Raw genomic sequence first — 20,953 nt, 5'->3', positions numbered from 1 at the left:
GAAAACACAGCTATTTATTATTTTGAGTTGATTATACACTAATGAAAAACACACTTATTGTATTATATTCATTTCTGCCAAAATTTCCCCCTAAATGCTACACAGTGGATCTTTAAGTGTGAATATTTTTTGGTTTCTTTGCTCCTAAACTGAACATCTTTGGGTTGTGAACAAAAAAAAACATTCAAGGACATTATCTCGGCTTTGGGAAACACTGAGCTGCATTTTTTTAACCATTATCTGTCATTTTATAGACCAAACAACTAAATGATTGAGGAAAATAATCAAAAGATTAAACAACAATGAAAATGATTGTCATGTGTTGGCGTTGTGGCTCCACTGAGAAACATCCATATTTATTAATTCTAAGATCACATCATGTTCTCGTCTCACCTTGAGTTGTTGTGCTTCCAGTTACAGTTGCAGAAAACGCAGTACTTGCAGCTGGGACCAAACCGTGGGCAGTACTACGGAGGATCTCTGCCAAATGTCAATCAGCTTGGAAGCAGCAGTATGGATATGTCTTTTCAGGTGAGGGATTATTTGTGTTTTCCTAATCATTTAGCATCTTTTCAGCAACAATTGAAACACTGTGCACATGAAGAATACATAACAGATTTGCAGTAAATGCTGGCAAATAAACATTTAATTTGTACCAGGGTTTGTTTTCCATCATCCACAGATGTTTTAGATAAATTAATATCCATTGGTCCCATCTCTATGGCTCAGTAATATCCTGCAATATTTATTCCACCTGTGGCCGCTACTATAAAAATGTTTACATTTGCTTTTTTAAACAGCTGGTTAATGAGATCCTTGTTGCCTGGGGTAAATACTCTGCGACACAGGAAGTGACATACGTACTGTTTACATATGTTAGCAACAAGAGCACTTTGTTTAGAATAAATGGCAGACGGCAAAGTAAATATACCCACTGTCCACATTAGGTATCTGTCTGACTAGAGTACGGAGGACCACACTCTTTCCTCTTCAGAGCTTTATGTCACAATACAGTGTTTTTTTTAATAATGACTTTGTGTTAAGTCTTGAGAACGAAATGTATGATGCTTGCTGGTATTGCTGTTTGTGAGATAAAGCAATGTGGGGTTTAATCAGTAAAAAGTCTGTATGTTCTGAGAGCCACAGCTTTGTGCTTGTGATTATTGTTTCTAAGAAACATTGATTAACAAATATGGCAGTGAAGTTACAAAAAAACCCACACAATGGTTTTGTTTTAATTATTTTCTATAGTAGTTTCAAACACAGAAGGAACTGCAAAATAGGTTTTATATCAGTATAGTTTAAGAGGGAAAATAGTAAGGTTATGAAGTTAAAATGACAAATTAACATTTGCATTTTCTAAATCTCCTCTTAATAATCCAGTACCCTTGGGAAAAAAATTAAAGTCATGTTAAAAGTCAGTGTAACCGAGAAATGCAAGTGCTGCGTTTTAGCTGGATTTAATCTCTGCTGTGTTTTGATGGTTGTATTTCCTGTCTGTTGTGTTTTATTTCTATTTAAACTGTGCTGTCTGGGCTAAGTGTTCTTTAGAAAATAGATGACTATCACAAGGGACTTCCTGGTATTTATCTCTGCATAATGTCCACACTGTTTTAATGTGATGTCTAACCCAATCATTATACACACATTTAGCAAATTATTTCTAATACTGTGAAAAACAATCAAAGTTTTATTTAACTTTTAATTTTCACTGTTTTTATTATTCTGTGTGATGGCAATTCTGTCAACAGCGTCAGTTAATATCTATGAGAGACAAAAACTCTTTCACCCAAAATGTACTGGATACAATCTCTTTGCCAGGCACCCAAAGGTATCGAAGATTAAAACCAATATAGGGAATTTCTTAAAGGGACAGTTCACCCCAAAAATACATCTTTTCCCTCCTACTTATTGTGCTGTTTATCAGTGTAAATTGTTTTGGTTTGAGTTGCTGAATGTCGTAGATATCAGCTGCAGAGATGTGTGCCTTCACTTAAATATAATGGAACTATGATCTACCTGGTTACTCAAGATAATCCACAGACCTTGTTATGAGCAGTTTTATGTAGGAACTATTTTCTTTCTACTGAACTACCCACCAACTGTATCACTGCGCAGAAGGAAGCATGCATCTTCTGCTCGCTCACCTAGCACCACTGAGCTAGCTAACATTACAGCTCAGCAGAGGAGACGCCAAAAATGTTCATATCTTGTGTCACAAGCATGAGCCTCTCGTCCATGAGTAGATGCTTCCTTCTTTTTGTGCAGTTGGTGGGAATAGATTGTAGAGAGAAAAATAGTTCCCACATGAAACTGCTTACAACAAGGTCTGTGAATTATCCTAAGTAATCAGAACAGTGATTTCTGGAAAAAGAAATTTATTTTGAGTTTTTTCAAATGTTTTTTTTTTTTTTTGGCACGTTGAGCACTACAAGCTGACTGCCATCTAGTTGAGTTATATTGGAGAGAAGGCAGACATCTCTACAACCGATATCTCATAGCAACTCAGACCAAAACAATCTTGATAAAAAGCACCACATGTAAGAGGATTTTTCATTTTGGGGTGAACTGAACCTTTAAACTGTGCTTCTAGCAGAAATGCTCATCTAGCACTGCAGTGCACGAGGGCAGAAAACCTTTGTCCTATATATAAACTAGATAAACATAAACAAATGATTTTTCTTTTATTTGTATTTAAATATAATATGATTCAGTGGGGACAGAGATATAAAGTTAAAGCCGACTGAGACCCTCCCATTGACAACCCAGCAAAACTCAAGTAGAGGAAGTACTTATTTGGGTTTTTCTAAAGAAAGAGGATTGTGGGTGTAAGCACTATTGTTTCCCCGTCAAGTCTTGGTTCCTCCATGAATCAGCTGAAGAATGATGGCCCATGCAATTATTGCTCAAGAAAATACTTCAAGAAATTCACAAACAGAATCAAATTGGAACCTCCCAGATCTTCATTTTTAGTTTCACAGGCCCTTTTTTCCTTCAGATTTCTGTCATTTTTGCCCAGAGCTCCATTGACTTTCGTCCTGTTGTACATGCAGCACAAGTGTATCGTTTGATGCAGGAGCTCAGAACAGTTTTTTTCTGTGTGGGTCAAGGACTGTGTAACCAGGGCTTTTTTTTTTTTAAATTAAATACTGATTAAAGAAACCCTCTCAGAAATAAGAATGGTGACAATTTGATCAGTTTATTAAATTTTTCACTGCCTTTGTTTGTCAGACTTCAGGGCTTGACACTAACAGATCGACGCGACACCATGGCCTGGTGGACAGAGTCTACCGAGACCGCAGCCGCATCACATCGCCTCACCAGAAACCCATTGACAAACATGGGCGCCAGATATCCTTTAATACCATCTGTTTATTTTGCTGTCATATAAATACTGAGGTTAGATACATTATTTTAGGCAGGAAGGAGTCTAGTTGAGGCTCACACAGGTGTTTTAATGATTCTGGTTGATTAGATCTCTGATGATGTCCCCCAGTCTCCTCTGTGCATCCTCCTGAGAGCAGGTCTAAGCAGGCTATAACAGTGAAAACACTTGTAGGGCTGCAGTCTCGTTACTGTGCTGTAGGACCTGCTAATTAATTAATATGGATATCCAAGTTGTGATATAAGTGCAGGATCATCTGGTATGTGTTGTGGGGTAATATTATGATCGTAATTGATTTATATTTTCCTGGTCTTAACCCTTTGACACCAGAGCAATTGGCATGATGAATTCTTCCAGAAATGGGAAGAAAGCAATGGCCAACTTATAAGAGATTTCCCAAAATTAGTAAGAAAAAAATAACTTTAAAAAAGGCACAAGACAATTACCTTAACAATTACATCGAAAAAAGGAAATTAAAAAAACAAGCAAATGACCTGGAAAAATGTCCTTGAAAATACTAATAATTCTGTAACATACTAAGTATATAAATATATATAATTATGATAAATATAGTTTTCTATAATTTTTTTCCTATCTTGTAAAAATACCTTTCTAAATCTACACATTTCTTAAAATTTGCAGGACATTTCCTGCCAAGTAGCCTATTGCCTTTTTACCGATGTCTCCGATAGAAATCAAACCAATTTTCAGGGTTCAAAGGTTTTAAGACTTGTGAAGAGTGTAAATGCAGCACAAGGCAAATTATGTCAATCAAGGGTTAAATGATGCATTGTAGTTCAAGCTGCCTGTGAAAGGACACAAGAATTCCTCAGATTGCATGAGTAATGAGTAATAATTATTTTTTCTATATTTCCTGAAGGCATCACTGTAGTTTTGGGTGTTTTTGAGTTACATCTTGTCATATATGAAATATTTTGTCAACCCCTGCAAAAACATGGGAATATAAAATACTGTGGAAATAATGTGGAACAACAAAATACAAATTCAAAAAACACATTGAATTATATTTTTTTTCCAAGACAAAATTATAAGTCTTGGGAAAAAAGCCTTATTTGTTACATGGCAATATCACTCTCTATCCTGTTAATGTGTTTGACCATCTAAACAACATAATCTGTCTATAGAAAACATAAATATGCTCTCTGGAGTACACTGAATGGAACTGGGATGTATACGGGGAATATAAATAACCAGATTTTTCTGTGCTCATTTAAACACTATGTCCTGAATATGATCATAATTGGGATACGCCTCATGAACAGGTTAATTATGTCCATTAACTGCACTTATTGTGTTACGTTAGATATGCCTCAAGTCTCCCTTATATTGTGGCAACTCAGTTCAGTCACGTAACATGAAAATATTGACATATTTTGTCAGTAACACTTCCAGCCTTCATTCAAGTCTGTCGAAGTCACAGGATGTTACAGACATTTCTACGGCTGCAGAATTACAAAACTCATTTTACATGCTTGTAAACGACTTCAGCCTGTAATTAATTAAAGCCAAATTATGGTTGTGTTCTGTTCAAGATGTGTGTAATAAGGAGCATGTACAATAAGCCCTGACAAATACCACACTGATGTGAAGCTCAACTGTTCATTATCACTCATTTTAATCACGTGCTGCTGGTTCAGTTGAGACCGTGTGTTGAAAGAATTCACAGCATGCATTAAATGTGCCAAGACTTCCAGTCTCCAGCTGTATTTCCGTAACCTGTGATCTCACATTGACAGCTGCCCATATGGTTCAGTATATCTGTCACTACCACCTGATACCAGCTGGAGGAGGTAAGACGGCCGTCTCTGCATGACTGTATATTGTAGTGTTTACTCTTTTATTTATGATCATAATAAAGCCTTCACACAGCGTAATAATTATGACTCATACTGCAAACAAATTTAGAACATAACACATGACTGATTTATGAAATCTTATTGTGTGATCACACATTAATAACCTCCTTTCACAGATTACCGTCATGGAAAAAAGGCATTTTTATTTTAGAAATTTAAAAATCAAAGATCGTTGATGTAGTTGTGACAGTTGCACTTCACTCATTCCTTGAGCTTTAAAATCTGTCAGCTTGACTGAATTGTATTGATAATTGTTTGTTTATACATGCTTTAAAGCTTAAATTCATATAAAATATAATGTTTTAATGTGCTGTAAAACATTATATTAAGTTAAGATCATAAATGCAATTGCCAAAAGTAAAAAGCAAATGTTAGGCTATAAACTAACAACATTACGGTCGATTGACTTAATGTCATTGCCACAAAAAGGCTGTAGAGAGTGTTTGGCGCGGTGATGACGGTCTTAGCAAACACCGTATTTTATTTTTGGGTTTTTTTGTAATTCTCCTTGGTTTATGTGAATGTACAGAAACAAAATACACAACTAAATGAACACAAGAACATTTCAATCATGGAAAATAAATAGAGGAAAATAAAATACAAATAAAAAAGGTAATAAATATATGAAAAATAAAATAGAATGATCAAATAAATAGGTGTTAAAAAGTGGGGGAGGGAATGTGATTACATTAATAAAAACAATAAAATAATAAAAACAAAGGCAAACAAAAAGATACGCTCTGTACAAGTGTATATAAACATACACATGAGCGCAAAGTCAGGTCTGATACTTGAAACATACAGTGTACATTTTGTTCAGTATTCAATGTAGGTATCTTTCTGGGTTCTCAAATTAAAAATCATTGTCTCCATTACATGCAACCACCCCTTTGAACGCACATAAAAACTTCAAAATGCATGAGGGGGTTAATTGCTGGTGTATTTTATGTTGTATAACAAAACACGAAAGTCTCTGAAGTTAACCATAGACCTTATTTTAGACATCTAACCAAAACCCCTATAACTTATAGACGATGAAACCTGGAATACCAAAATGCTAACTCACATCTGGGATTTAGGACTCATCCCTGCAGATCTCTGTATGAGTCTGGACGCACATGGATATAAACTGCGACTTGACTGGTTGGCGGAGGCATACAACCGTGTGGTGGTAATTCTGTTTTATTTGTGTTGTGCTGCAGGACAAACTCTGACTCAGCACTGCACCAGAGCACATTAACTCCTGCCCAGCAGGCCGCTTTCACTGGAGGATCACAGGAGCTTCAGCCAAAAAGAGGTAAGCTTTATCTCAGCATGATTTCCATTTTAAAGTTTTTAATTAAAAGTTTAATTGAGTCACGTATAAGAACATGGTCAGTAACACGATATTCATTGCATTTTGACCAGCAGGTTGAGATAAGCGTAAAACTGTAATAGCTCATGTTGTTAAGACATATTATACAAACTGAACTTGTTCTAATGAGTCCATTCCTAACTCGACTGTTAGGGTGTTTTTCCTCTTATTATCTGCAGTAGGTGGTGGTGGGTGGGTCTTGTTTTGTTGTACGCCTGTTTATTTTTTGTGGTATGTTGCTGCTTTTCTTTTGGTGGTTCAGTCGAGTGGCCTCCAGTGTGTGATGAAAAGGGTCTGAATGTGGCTTTGAAAGCAGAGGAGGGAAATGATTGCTGAGAGGACGGGAGTGCATCGGAGTGTCAGATAACTTACATCTTAATTTTACTGCTAATGGCTGAATATTTCACTATCAGGAGCACTTTGATTGAATTTGAATTTGTAATTTGTAAAAATCTCCTTGGAGACATTTTTGGGGGTTTGCTTATTAATGCCATTAATTTATTTTAAAGGGATACTGTGCAGGTTTTTATTCAGCTTTGTATCATAACAATGAGGGTAGCATGTGTAGATGAACCAGGGTAAAATTCCCTTTACCATAAGAGGTCCCAGATCTTCCTGCTCATCTTTTCACTGCCTCAAGGGCTGTTGCTCGAACTACAGATTTTACCTCCACATTTTGGTATGCTGCCACCAAGGACACAAAGTGTATAGAAGCAGATCGAGAGAAAGCCACCTATTTCTCTCTCTGTTACTCTTAAATCTTCGATCAAATGTTAAAACTAGGCAGTAATGATCAATTATAGACCATGATTATAGTACTGGGTTCCCTATGTCTTGCCTAAAATGTCTTCAGAAACGTATTTTAGTGTATTGTTTGGATGTAAAAGAAGAATTCGTGAACAACAAGCGTGCACCATACTGTTTCTCGAATTGTAAAATGGAGGATACAAATACTGACATTTAACAGTAAAACTAAGCAGTGCTGATCAAATATCAGCCTAAATTCAGTTATGGGTTGCCTATTTTGCCCTAAAATATTTTCAGAAACATATTTCATTGTACCATTTAACTGTAATACGAGACTGTTAAAAGCAGGCAACCATATTGTTTCCTGTGGAAAAACGGACAACCGTGCATTATGTCATTTTTTGGTCTAGTACAGTGCCATGCATTCTGGTAGTCGTGGTTTTTCTGGGGAAATAAAGGAACATTTTCCACATCTTTTAGAATAAAGATGTGAAGGAGAGGAACAAGCAGAACACAACTTACAGACAAACTCCAGCACACTTGTTGTAACTAGACCATCAGGCAGTTTTGTTTTTCGAAACCTTTTATTCAGTATTTCTTTTTTTTTTCCAAATAATAGAACATTCCCTGACATTGGCTAATAATAAAATCCATTACAACAACCCATTCTACATGATTAAAGCCCAAGATATGATGTAAACTTTGTGTAAAAATGTCCATTTTCAGTCGTAGACTCGCCATCATTCGTTCCATTGTGTAAACCCTTTTGAGTCTCTGCATCCACTGGGTTATAGTATGTGGTTTCGCATCTTTCCAGTTCACTGTTATAATTTTCTTAGCAATCAATAAAAGTATCCTCAGTATATACCTCTGGTCCATACTCTCTCCATCTCTCTTTAGGTATAATCCCCCCACAAAAAAAACCTTTTAACTCTTCTCCAAAAGACTTTTAATTATGGTCAGTCCCAAAAATTGTGTGGTCTCTAGTTTTTACACAATTTTTTCCCAACACAATGCCACTGACTGTCTTTGATATATGACAAAATAATGAGAGGAGTATTAAAATATGTGGTCTTTAGTTTCCAATTATTTCCATAATTGAATCAGGCTGGAGTCACTTTGAGTTTGCTATCAGCCACATTCTCCATGTGTCAGTGGGAAGGATTGAAAACCAAACATCACTTTACTGTGTGACAATCTACAATTTTATACAATAAATAGATATAGAAGTTTAAAAATTGTCTTCAAGTTGTAGGTTTTTACCTCTCCTTCCTTTTCTCCCATATTTTCATCTTCTCGATTCTTTTCCTTCTTCCTCTCCTTCATTTCTTCATTCTGCTTTTTCTATAGCATTTAAATATCACTTGATCGTATTAACTGAGGACATGTGGGCTGTGATTATTATAAGCTCAAACAGTCTGGACATCTGTAAACCCAAGGGACTGAGGAAATTTTTCCCTTTTTCTTCCCAGTTCTGCTGCTCACTGTACCAGGGGCTGAAGCAATTAAACAAGAGGATGATGAAGATGGACAAAAACAGAACTGGGAGTGCAAAAAGGTGAACGCTCACAAAAAAATGCTTTTTTTTCTATCAGCATTTATCTGTGGTCTTCACTATACTCCAGCTGTAAATTATTTGTTGTCTCTGTAGAACATTTCAAGGTCCAAGCCCTGCAAAGTTCCAGGGATCCAGTGAGTATTATACTGGTTTTCCTGTGTGGAACTGGTGTGAAGTGAAAATGGCATTTAAGTATGTATGCAGAGGCAGCTTCAAATGAAGTGCATAGTATTTACTCACATCAGATAAAATTGAAGCCATCTGACTGTAATTAAACATAATTTTCGTTTACTCAGCCAAAGTAAGAAGAACGTGGAGCCAACGCATTTGCAAAAGTAGCACTGGCCAAATGCATGATTTCCAAATATCTCTGAAGTTGTTTGTATTATTGGAAAACATTCTCAAGTGTTTCTCTGTAATTTGCTTGAGATACCCGGTGTTTAGGTTTCAGTTCCTTCATTTCGTCTTTGACATCAGCCAGCTGATTGATTAAGCTTGTCATCACCAGAGGGTTCACCCCACACGTCTGTTTTCTGCAGCATATTCCCATCTCCAGACCAGCAGTTGACAGCTTCATTAAAACCAGCAGCCCACAACACTGGCGGATCTCTTCCCGACCTGACCAACATCCAGTTTCCTCCTCCGTTGCCCACCCCGCTGGACACAGATGATACATCTGCCTCATTTAGCGCCTCCAACAGCACACAGAATCTGGCCAACACACAAGGTATCACCACCGACACTGGTCTGCTCACATTTGACACAGAAAACTTCAGATTTGCTCACTGTTATGTGCAGGATCTGAATGGCTTTTGGTTTTAACATTTAGCACTCTCCGGTGCCAATTTCTCCACAACTCTAAGAGTGCTTTTAAAAAACTCTTACTCTTTCCTCCTGCCGTTCTCTGTGTGCTGGGTAGGAGTGAACACCTCTCAGCCCACAGTAACCATGGAAATTCAGCCTGGGCAGGACAACATGGTTCCTCTTATCCTGAATGCAGGAGACTCCCACCAGCACCAGAACCTGCAGCTCTCCCCGACATCGCCTCCACTCACTCTGTCTCAGGTACCACCCTTTCTCCGCCACCGCAAGTTTGATTTAATTTATTTTAGACAGTTCACTGCGATTCACAATGACTTTTTATCGTGTTAGGGTTCTGAGGTTATGTTTTGGGTGTAAAGAATGCTCAGAATAAGCTTTTTTTTTCATAAGGTGTTCCTGACATCAAAGGCCTAAAAGATGTCACAAAATGAATTACTTTCTCAGATTTCAATTAATAGGAACACAAATCACCACCACTTATTTTTTAAAGATATTTTTAGGCTTTATGTAATAGGACAGAGTTTATGTGTGAAAGGGAGCAAAGTGCATGCAGCAAAGGGCCGAGGCCGGAGTCAAACCTGTGACCGCTGCGGCGAGGACTCAGCCTCTGTACATAGGGCGCCTGCTCTAACCACTGAGCCGCAAACACTCCATCACTGCCACTTTTAATTGAAAATTCTTCAATCACTTAAGTTTTTTGTTTTTGTATGTCCTTTTCTATTGAATTGTTTTGTTAGCCTGGTTAATGTTCATTTAGTCTTTTTTCATGTGAAGCACACAGTGTGCCTATAATGTACTTATTGTAAAGCACTTTGTGCTGCATTTCTTGTATGAAAGGTGCTATAGGTAGATATAAAGTAACTGAGTTTAAAGATTGATTTATAGGTTATAAAGGAAAAAAACACTCAACTCAGCAGGAATAAATGCATTCCTATAATAATTTCCCATGATAATAATAATAATAATAATAATAATATTAATAATAATGATGCTAACTATCATAATAATAAAGCATCAGAACCGTATGTCTTATATGTTGCTGTGCTTCCACCCAGGCGGCCATCAACGCCATGAACCTTGAGCAGCAGCTGTCCCAGTATGCCTTCTTCAACCAGCAGCCGTCGTCCCAGACCCACCAGAGCCAGCAAGTGAGTTCTCCTCCAGCACCCTGTCAATCAGATACTTAATTCCTTGCAATCACAACATGCATTTTCAACTGCAACTGCTCCGTGAATTTCATAAGAATTTATAATATTGTCCACTTGTTTTAGACTTTATGCAAAAAACCCCGAAATGGTTGCACTGAAAAGCTTGATTTTACAAGTCACTGACAAGTCACTGCTATTAAATGCAAAACATAGAGCAATTAGAAACCAGCGTTTTAAGTCCAAAAACTCCTCTTCTTTGCATATATATTCATGCTAAAAGGACCAGTGTTTAGGATTTAGAAGGATATTATGACAGAAATGCAATATAAACATAAATATGTTTTCTTTATTGTAAAACCACCAGAAACCTTATAATAAGCCTAGATAGATAGATATATATAGGTATAGATAGATAGATAGATAGATAGATAGATAGATAGATAGATAGATATGTATGTATTTTGTGGTCTTGGATAACCAGTTCACATCCTGAAGAAAAAAAACCCTTTCATGTAGATTTGCTCTGATGTTCAGCTGCAGCAGTGCATAACTGAGCCATTCAAACATGATTTATTGATTTGGTCATAATTAAAAAAGACGTCTATGATGTCAAATTCTAAGTTATGGTATGTTTTCTTCATACAGTTATTAATCCTTTAGCATACAGATATCTACAAATGATATTTGATGTTTATTTTTACATAAATGAATCATGTAAAAATTTGTAGAAAGGATTCCTCAAATCTATTTATTAAAGTGATGTGTCAAACAGTGATTGAAATTTATGAACATTATTGTCAACACAACCGTAATATATATAATAATGTTGCCTGTAGCCATTTATGTAATGCTTACTTGTTTTACATATCTGCCAGCATACTATAAAAACAAATACCGAAATACTTAATCTGTGATAAGCCAATATTAGAACCATAAAGCATTACTTGAAGACTACATGATGTCTGTATCTTTTTATGACCCTGGTCTTTATTTTCCAGCAGACAGGTCTGATCCAGCTGCCCTCCTCTGTGAACTCCTGCTCCACATCAGACAACCAGACGTCCTCACAAACCAACATGACCATGGACATGAACACGGTGAGCAGTCGTTGTGCCTGTCCGCATCACAGCAGGTTAACACAGTGATGACTGGTTCTTCATGGCTGGTTCACTAATTGTTCTTACTTTATTTATAAGGGACAATTAATAGTTGCAGATGCTGTGGCTGATGTACACGTGTATATGGCCGAAGCTAATTTCCAACACCAGTCCCTTGATGGACTTTGATAGTTCAATAAACCATCGAAATTATTCTAAAATCTTAAAGGTATACTTCGACCCAAAATCAAAAATACATATTTTTCCTCTTACCTGTAGTGCTATTTGTCACCCTAGATTGTTTTGGTGTGAGTTGCCGAGTGTGGGAGATACTTACTTTAGAGATGTTTGTTGTTTGTTGGTCGTAAATAGTGGTCTGCAGCTTGGCAGCCATATCACCTTGGTGCCACGATTTCCATCTCCCCTCCACCTCCTGGTGACGTCTACTACATCACTTTAGAAATATTGATTTGATATGTATGAAACATACGAATGTAATGTATCTGTGGTTTGCAGAGACGTTCAATGTGAGCATTTTCTTCTGAAGACTGGGCTGCTTCTTTCAGATATTGCAGTGATGAAATCTTCATGGTTTCTTGTCAAAATCTTTAACAGCCTGGTTAAGATGGTAGTGGTTTAATGACGCAGGCAAAACCAAGAGGTTTTGCAGTGTAAGAGATGTATCTTTGTATGAATAAAGCTGTACTAGGTTGTAAGCAACGTCTCGTTTGCCTAAAAGTTAAAAGATTTCTTTTCTGAAACATGTCTTCATATGGCATCAATGTGTTGGCCTCAACCATAAACACTCACACTCCTGGACCCTGTGGACAATTTGTTGTGATATGAATTTGTTCCAGAGTTCATTTATTGTGGAAAGTCTGAATACAGCCATGACAGACATCAAAAACAAAACTGTACCGTTTATAAAGTTTCGGCGGCTTTCTATTTTATTTGAAGTTTACACTTCAACGCAAATCCTTACATGCCTAAGTTAATTCTTTTACTGTCTATTTTTGAGACAAAAACACCGGGATTAATGAAATAAAAGCACAACAAAATGTGCAGATCATCAAGGAGTCTAAATGCTTTTGCAGACACTGCACGTCCTTCAGATTTTGGCTCTCACTGTGCTTCTTCTGCTGCAGTGGGAATGTGTTTGGAGAACTGCAGAAATGAAGTGGCCTACATTGTCTTGGTTTCAGTTATTGCATTGTGGGGTCAAGTGAAACTTTGTGAGGAAACACAGCACGACACCAGCTCAGACCTTTCTGTTGATTAATCACAAACATGAAACTCACTTCTTCCATTTCTAACTTGTATTTATTTGTTTTTCAGAGGTGGTTTTAGATGTTTTCCTCCATTTTATTTAAGCTGTGGATTTTAGGTCTGGAGCAAATACAGTTAGTTGATGGAAAATTTCAGTTTCTTGAGAGTTCAAGCGGGTCTACTCCACAAATGGTCATTGGTATCTGTGTCTTGAGACCTTGAACTGCTTTTATCACCTCTCTATGCTACCAATGCTACCAATATTTTGATAGCTTATCTATCTATTAATAGATAAGGAATAAGGAGGTTTGAACTCCCGTTGGCTTTTGAGTGATAAGAGATTATCACTATCATCTGATAGGCATGACTTGATAGTTTATCTCTTATTTACTATGATAGTAACTTTGAATTTTGTTTTTCTTTACATGCTTGCAGTGGTGCGTTGCTTAAGTCAAGTTGATTTTGTGATCAAAATAGAAATTGTTGTTTGTAGTGTGAGCAAATATTGTTCTTCTGATTTAATTGGATGAGTAGATTAAGAGGAGCAGATATGACAGAAGAGAACAAAAGAGAGACGATTCTGTCTGATCCTCCAGTTTTACAGTGTTCAGTCACTTAGCTTGGATTGCTGGCAACATTTTTCCTTTCCTAATTAATCCCCTGTAGTGTTCTGTTTCTCCCAGATCTTTTTTCAGTATTATTAATGCATTGATGTGACATGTGGTACATGATGTTCACTACTATAATTATTTCAATTTTATTTCAGCATTAGATGCTAGTGTGCTGAGATACAACCATTAAAAACAGAGAATCAATATTTTAGTGATTCCTCAGTCGGGGTGCCTGCTGCTTATGACCAATCAGGAATGCTCCAATCTGACTTTTTAAGCACTGATACGTGGACTTTGGGTATCTGCTGACAGTGTGTGTGTGTGTATAAAGATACAGCTGGTAACTTTTATAAAAATATTTTTTGTCATATTTGCTGGAACTGTCACTGTATCCACTCAGAAGTATGTGAGAAAGTAGCCCTTTTTACAAAGAGATGGTGCTAAAGGGTCCCAGCGAAGTCCCCTTCCTTACTCTGCCTTTTGACACAAAAACAAACTTGCTGCTCCATGGTGTGATTTTAGATAGCATGCTGTCACCCTGGAAGCAAAAAATATGATTGACACGACGTTTAACACAACGTCAGCCTCTAGTGTGATATACAGTATAATAAAGATAGACAATATTGCTTTTTTGTTGTTGTTTTTTTGCCAATATCCAATACGCACATATATAACAACTAATTTGGATGATAACCAATACCGATATTGATATATCCACTTTTTTCCCAGCCTAATTTTAGTGATCACCAAGTCTTTTCTGTAATGAAATTAACATCATATTATGCATACTCTTACTGTGATTCCCCACTAGCAGATGAGGACATGAAATACAGTGCTTTTCAGTGTATGTAATATATTAATTTGTTGTGCAAAATAAGAAAAATACTTGGGAACCCTGTACATCACAAAGCTCCAAGTCCAGTATGAGCACATTAACACACAAAGATGCCATTAAAGAACATCTTCCAATGTGAATAACTCAAATGTTCCTCTTGTATCAGGCCTCCTCCCTCCAACAGTACCGCAGTAGGGTCGGATCCTCTGCCAATCAGTCTCCAACTTCCCCCGTCTCCAACCAAGGCTTCTCACCTGGAGGCTCGCCTCAAGTAAGGGCGTGTGAACCAGTGAGCTCACTCTGTATAAACGTCACCGTCCCCTGCATCATAGTCCCTGTGGTTACCGTTGCCGAGTAGGACTCTGTGGCTGCCCCCCTACCCCCCACAGCTGCTTGTATTGTGTTGACGTTAGCAGATCTGGGCAAAGAAAATAGTTGCTTTATCTCAAGACAAACCAAAACAGGTATTTTTAGATGGTGATTTATTGACCTATTTACTTTGTTTCTATAATTGTGGAAGGGGAAAAGGACAAAAATCATATTAAAGTCATAAGTGACCTGCACATGACCTTTTGTATATCAGTTACCGTGTGTTACCTCCAATGCCTCCGCTGTTAACGAAGAATCCAAAACAAGCAAAAATTCTTCATGAATTGAACTAAACGGAGTCAGCGTTGAATAACAGCATTAAAACCTCTGCTAACAAACTCTCACACAACCCATGCAGTATAATCCATTGCTCATTATGCCGTCGTATGCTCAATACATCCCAGACAGCCCTTTGTGACCAAAACCTGAGCAAAAAGTGAAACTTATCTATGCACTCTTTAAAGCCAAACTGACAAAAACAATAGATTTACCTCGCTGAACACGGGAGCTTCTGGCCTACTGCTGCCTCAATCAGTTAGCTTGTTTGTGTTATTGTGACTTTGATGTTTTAAAGGTTTAGTTCGGATTCACCAAAGTCACGAGGCAGCAGTAGATCAGCAGCTCCTGTGTTCAGGGAGGTAAAAGTAATGTTTTTTTCAAAACACTGTGGTTTAGAAGAGCGCATCGATAACTTTTACTTTCAGTTCAGTTTTAATACTAGGGTTTTAGTGAAAATACATGTGTTGGGAGGTACTGAACATACGACTGGATTAGGGTTGCAGTGATGTACTGGTTTTAAGGTAGACCTTGATATGAAAGTTGATGGTTATCATACTGTGTACATTTACTTTTCTACAAGATTAAAATTAAAATGCAACTGCATGGAAAATCTCACCTTGATTTTAGCAGTTTTCTAAAGACTTTTTACACATACTTCCATTAAATGTGGTTTCAAGTTCAACTTTAGTGATAAAGCACTTGTTCAGCCAAAACTAACCTATCTGTTTTCATTTCTTTAATGGTCACTCTGGCTGATAATCATAAAACTAATAATAACTCTTTCTGAGACGGTTATTGTACCATGAAAATCTCATACCATTGCAACCCTGCACTGGATAAATGAGACTTGGAATATATTGGATTGCTTGAGAGTTTGTAAACTGATGTTTTGATATAGTTTTTTGCTGTTGTAAAACATGGCCTAGGTTTACTTCAATTCATGAAGAATGTTTGCCGGTTTTTGGATTATTCGTTCATTGTGGAGGCATGCTAAAAAAAAAATTGTTTTCCTAATGAATTCAAGGTGATACACGTTGAGTAATTTACATAAAATTGGTTCTTTTGTGGTTAAAGAATTCCTTTAACAGGAAGATTTCTAGTTATCAATATGCTATACAGTAGATATGGCTGACACTGTAATGTGTCATATCAAGAAATTCACAGGTGCTTTCTTTCAATGGATGTTTCCCAACATACACACCACTACTGTCATTATAGTAATTATAGTTTTCATGCTATGACGTGATAAAAGGAAGTCGAGCTAAAAATGGTCACATATTTTTCAAAACCATGTCATTATATGATCACAGTAATAGACAAAGTAGTCCCTGTTTTGCCCAGATCTGACCACCAGTCTCTTTAAACACTCAGTGTCGTTGGTGTGTTGTTATGTAGCTGTGTCCCTGACCTTTCTTCTCTGCTGCTTTTGTGGTTTTTGCGTTGCACCTCCACTGTCTCCTCCCCAGTCTTGTTGTAAGACTCTTTATTAGAGTTTGTTTGTTTTTCTTATGTGCATCGGATCTTTGTGTTTATTGTGGTTTGGGACCAGTATGGGGATTTTAAGGTGACATGGAGCGGGGAGATGGCGATCTTACCCCCTCTAGGCAGGTTTTTTTTAGGAGACTCTGCTGATCGTTCCCATGGTTGAATCTCAACAAACTGAAGCTTGCTTGCAGGGCGGTGCTTTAAGATAAACTAAACACACCCAAGGTAAACATGACTCAGGGTTGTTAATGTGTAGACAGTATAATCATTTGAGTGGCACACTTTTTTGGTAAATTTTCTGGCAAATTTTTCCAAAATTAAACCTTTAAATACACCTTTAAATGTATATTATGTATAGTTTTAGATTCAGTACTCAACTAGAGAGTTTGCTTCTACTGAATTTTTGACTTTATGTGTTTGATATGCAGAGAAATGTGACGAGTGAGTGTGTGTTTATGCACTTTTTTTTTTTTTACTTGTTTGTCCTGCTGTTTGCAGCTCAGTTCTGTCCTCAGCTGAAGTGGCTCACACTTGCAGTACCGAGGTTATCCACGGGCTAAACCACAACTGACAGGCTGTGTGCTCTATTATCCCGCTCTGCCCTGTGGGGACATCTGCAGCACACACAGATAATTTGGTTTTGAACCAGGAGGAGCACGGGCTGAGAATATGATCCAATTACTTGTACATTAAGAGGCCACGATGAAATAGGAGAATTTCTGTCGCTGGTTCAATCAGGACATTCAAATGAGAAACTTGAAGAGAATTAGCTTGCACTGGGTGACTCAGTGGAGGGAGAATAAAGTCACAAAGGGGATTATATTTTCAATGATTCCCTTTATTTCATGTGAATTTCACTCCATTTGCTTCGTGTTAATTAAAACACCAAGGCCAGAAGGCAGCAGAGGAAGCTCATATTGAAAGACTGCCTTTTCAAAGTAACGCAGTCCATCGTTTTCTTTAGCTCAGTGATTTTTCCACATTTGTTGGTCAGCATTTAGTGTATACTGACCTTTGTGATGATAAAAAATGGTTCTTATTCATGTAATAAATCAAGTCCCTCATTGATTTATTTGTTTGGTCATTTATTTATTTAGTCATTTATTTAGTTACTTATTACGCTTGCAAGCATTCAATCATTTCTATAAAATTTTTAAGTGTTCTGGAGATAGGAAAAGGCTTTGTAAGTAGCTCTCGAGGAAATAATCATACATCATTTCTTGTCATAGTGGATGTACGCCTGCTGTATCTGGATATTACAGCAAACATTGTGAATACTGCAGGATTTTGCAAATATTGCAAGGACTGGTTAAGTTTGCATTCATTATTGAAACAGCAGGCTACAGATTCCTCTGTGGACTGTCATGTGTGTGTCTGTCTCGCTTTAAACATTCATTGAAAATTAAGAAGTTGCCTCTGAATTGTGTTTATTACTGTTGTTTACTGTTAATGTGCACAGCATTCTCCTCTTTGCAAAATATACACAAATATTGTATCATGCACATACAGAAGGCTTGACACATTAGCATATGTGAAATGATTGAGAATTAGCAACTCAACCTAAATAATTACATTTCCAGATGTTGCAAGATAGGGGACAAAAAAAATTAGTGAAACAGTATCGCAGTATTACATTCTTCAACGCTACCTTTTTTTAAATAATATTTACTTGCAAAGATTTATGGGAGTGGTTTATTTTGTGTTGTGTATAAGCCCTTGGTCCTTGTGGGAAAAAATCCATTCTCTTGATTATCGCAATTTTTATTCATGTCAGCGATAGCAAAGGCTGGAAGCATTATTTTTCGGGTAACAGTAACAGTAAGCAAGAACACCCCAAAATATTTCTATATGCCTCTTATCACAATTCCACTAAGTCCAGCATTTTATTTTATTTATTTATTTTTTAATGGACACAGAAATACACAAAGTAAAAAGTGTCTTTAGTAATAGTACTCAAATCCAAAGTACAGAAAAGTACAGAACTCTGTAAAAGAGTAATATGATCACAATCCCAGGTCACATTAGTGTTACAGCTGAATTTTAACATTTCCAGTCACAACAAATAAAATTAACAATTCCGCTTATTACAGCATAATAGTAAATATCAGTATTACAAAAATATCAATTCCACTGAAAGTTGTGTAGCAGCTTAAGTTGACAATGAAAAAAAATCTTTCTACTTATTGGAGTAGCAGCATTAAAATAAAACCTGAATATCTGCTGCAAATAGTGCTCTCCGTGTTTGATGCCTGTGTGACGGAGGACGTCAGGAAAAAATGACTGATTCTGGTTAATTAATAAAAGTGTTAATCGGGCCAGATACCAATCCTTCCAATCTAATCAGGACATCCCTATATTGTATGGTAACCCCTGTATCGTTAATACAGGGTATTACAGCTAATACACGACCCTATTATGGGGTGATGTTATTTATGATTCCAGTGGTGTTGCTGCTTTTGACTGTCTTTTTCATATTCCACATTTTATATTAAATGTATCAGCTCTGGAGCCGGGATAATGTATGTTGATAGCTGATGGTCTGCTCTAGGAGGTTTTCTGTTGCTGTTTTTTAACCAGAATCTAAATACAGAGATTTGGCCTGTTTGTTGTTGCAGCATAACTCCATACTGGGCAGCGTGTTTGCAGACTTCTATGACCAGCAGCTCCCGTCCATTCAGGCCAGTGCTCTCTCGCAACAGGTACAGAAAGCATCCATGTTTAGCTCTGCTCTTGCTTTTGAGCTCTTACAGCGACAGTTGTGATATTTCTTTCTGTTGTTATTGCCAGTTGGAGCAGTTCAACATGATTGAAAACCCCATCAGCTCTGACAGCCTGTATAACCAGACCTCCACCCTGAACTACTCCCAGGCGCTCATGATGGGTTTGACTGGTGGCCATTGCAACCTTCAGGACTCGCAGCAGCTGGGTTACAGTAGCCATGGCAACATCCCCAACATCATTCTCACAGGTGCTGCTTCGACATGTAATGTAGCTCACTTATGTCTCACAGCAAGTAGCTTGTAGCGAGCCGTGGCACGCTGCCACTGCTGCATGTGTTAGAAACCTTTTGTAGAGATTTCCAAAATCCCACACCAGGAGAAAACTCCAGATTTGCTTGTATATCTTGATATAATGACAGCTTCCCTTACACTGTGACAACAAAACTTAACCTTACATGATATTTTTTTATTGCAAGGGTTTGATAATGCATGAGATTTATTGTACACCCAATAAACTGGCTTTAAATTACCTGTCATTGCTGTTAATCTGCCAGTCATGCGATGGGTGAGTAGTATATTTGAATGTAATCTGTGAATGGCTGTGATAGTGGGAGCCCTGAATTACTGGAGAGCACTGACATATCCCACACTTTGCTGCAGAACAGTGCATCATGCACGAGTTTTCTTCCAAGTAGGGAAGTTATTTTCCAAATGCATGAGCTTTCAATCAATCCCCACTTACAAAGAAAAAAACATATAAAAATCATTTTAGTGAGGAAAATCTATATGGGTGGTGCTGTCGAAAATAGCAACCAAAAAAAACTATTAAAATTGTATGTCACTGGATTTTTCAGCCTCATTTACCCTGTTTGTGAAAATTACCATTGTCTGTTGTCATTGGAAATGTATAATTAAGATGTCAAGCCTCTTACAAAAAGTTCTTATCAAATCAGACTCATCAACACTCTGTCTCTTGTTGATGCCATTGATTTATTTTCTCATTTTAGTCAGGGAGCCTTGTCATCCCTCTTGAAGAAGTATTTCACTGCAAGAAAGACGGTCTTTTCATAAAACTGGGCTGTCTATGCAGTGCAAAGACACAAATACTTTAGAAATTGGTGCCACATGACCACAGAAAACAGAGAAAAAGGGCTTTGGCATTCACTTTTGCTCAAGAAGTGGAAAACCTACAACTTACAGAATTCCCTGGGCTGCACTTAACCAAGCAATACAGCCTCATGACCACAGAGCAGTCTGATTCGGTTAAGTTCAGTATGCTTTTTTTTTTTTTTTTCAAAAGTTGGGGCTGGTACCAATGGAACCATACCTTACAATTCCCATTTTTTGTTACCCTCAGTTGAGGTACCTAGCACACTGATCTAGTAGAAGGTGGGGCGAGA

At 37.3% G+C, this 20,953-nt stretch overlaps 1 protein-coding gene and 1 long non-coding RNA gene across 5 annotated transcripts in view; both read left to right on the top strand.

The window, feature by feature from the left end:
- crtc1a (CREB regulated transcription coactivator 1a) overlaps nucleotides 1–20,953 on the top strand; it is a 33,787-nt gene that overhangs the window by 4,004 nt on the left and 8,830 nt on the right. The window contains exons 2-14 of one of the 4 annotated variants that reach the window (XM_088085278.1): nucleotides 415–531; nucleotides 3,232–3,353; nucleotides 5,137–5,196; nucleotides 6,465–6,559; nucleotides 8,836–8,921; nucleotides 9,015–9,055; nucleotides 9,461–9,648; nucleotides 9,841–9,986; nucleotides 10,799–10,891; nucleotides 11,893–11,988; nucleotides 14,867–14,971; nucleotides 19,449–19,532; nucleotides 19,621–19,801. In XM_088085278.1, the coding sequence (XP_087941404.1) occupies nucleotides 415–531; nucleotides 3,232–3,353; nucleotides 5,137–5,196; nucleotides 6,465–6,559; nucleotides 8,836–8,921; nucleotides 9,015–9,055; nucleotides 9,461–9,648; nucleotides 9,841–9,986; nucleotides 10,799–10,891; nucleotides 11,893–11,988; nucleotides 14,867–14,971; nucleotides 19,449–19,532; nucleotides 19,621–19,801 (1,414 nt within the window). Of the gene's footprint in view, nucleotides 1–414; nucleotides 532–3,231; nucleotides 3,354–5,136; nucleotides 5,197–6,464; nucleotides 6,560–8,835; nucleotides 8,922–9,014; nucleotides 9,056–9,460; nucleotides 9,649–9,840; nucleotides 9,987–10,798; nucleotides 10,892–11,889; nucleotides 11,989–14,866; nucleotides 14,972–19,448; nucleotides 19,533–19,620; nucleotides 19,802–20,953 lie in introns of all 4 variants that reach the window. The other 3 variants (XM_088085277.1, XM_088085281.1, XM_088085279.1) reach the window with 3 other exon arrangements.
- LOC148188063 (uncharacterized) lies at nucleotides 14,978–17,905 on the top strand. Its single transcript, XR_015778128.1, has 2 exons — nucleotides 14,978–17,058; nucleotides 17,332–17,905. It is a non-coding gene; the product is annotated as an uncharacterized LOC148188063 (long non-coding RNA).

The sequence above is a fragment of the Plectropomus leopardus genome, chromosome 12 (genome assembly GCF_026936395.1).
Source record: "Plectropomus leopardus strain MGB_pleo_1.0 chromosome 12, ASM2693639v1, whole genome shotgun sequence".
Lineage (NCBI taxonomy): Eukaryota > Metazoa > Chordata > Actinopteri > Perciformes > Serranidae > Plectropomus > Plectropomus leopardus.
The sequence above is the reverse complement of the archived record's forward strand: the minus strand, read 5'-3'. Positions and strand labels throughout refer to the sequence as shown.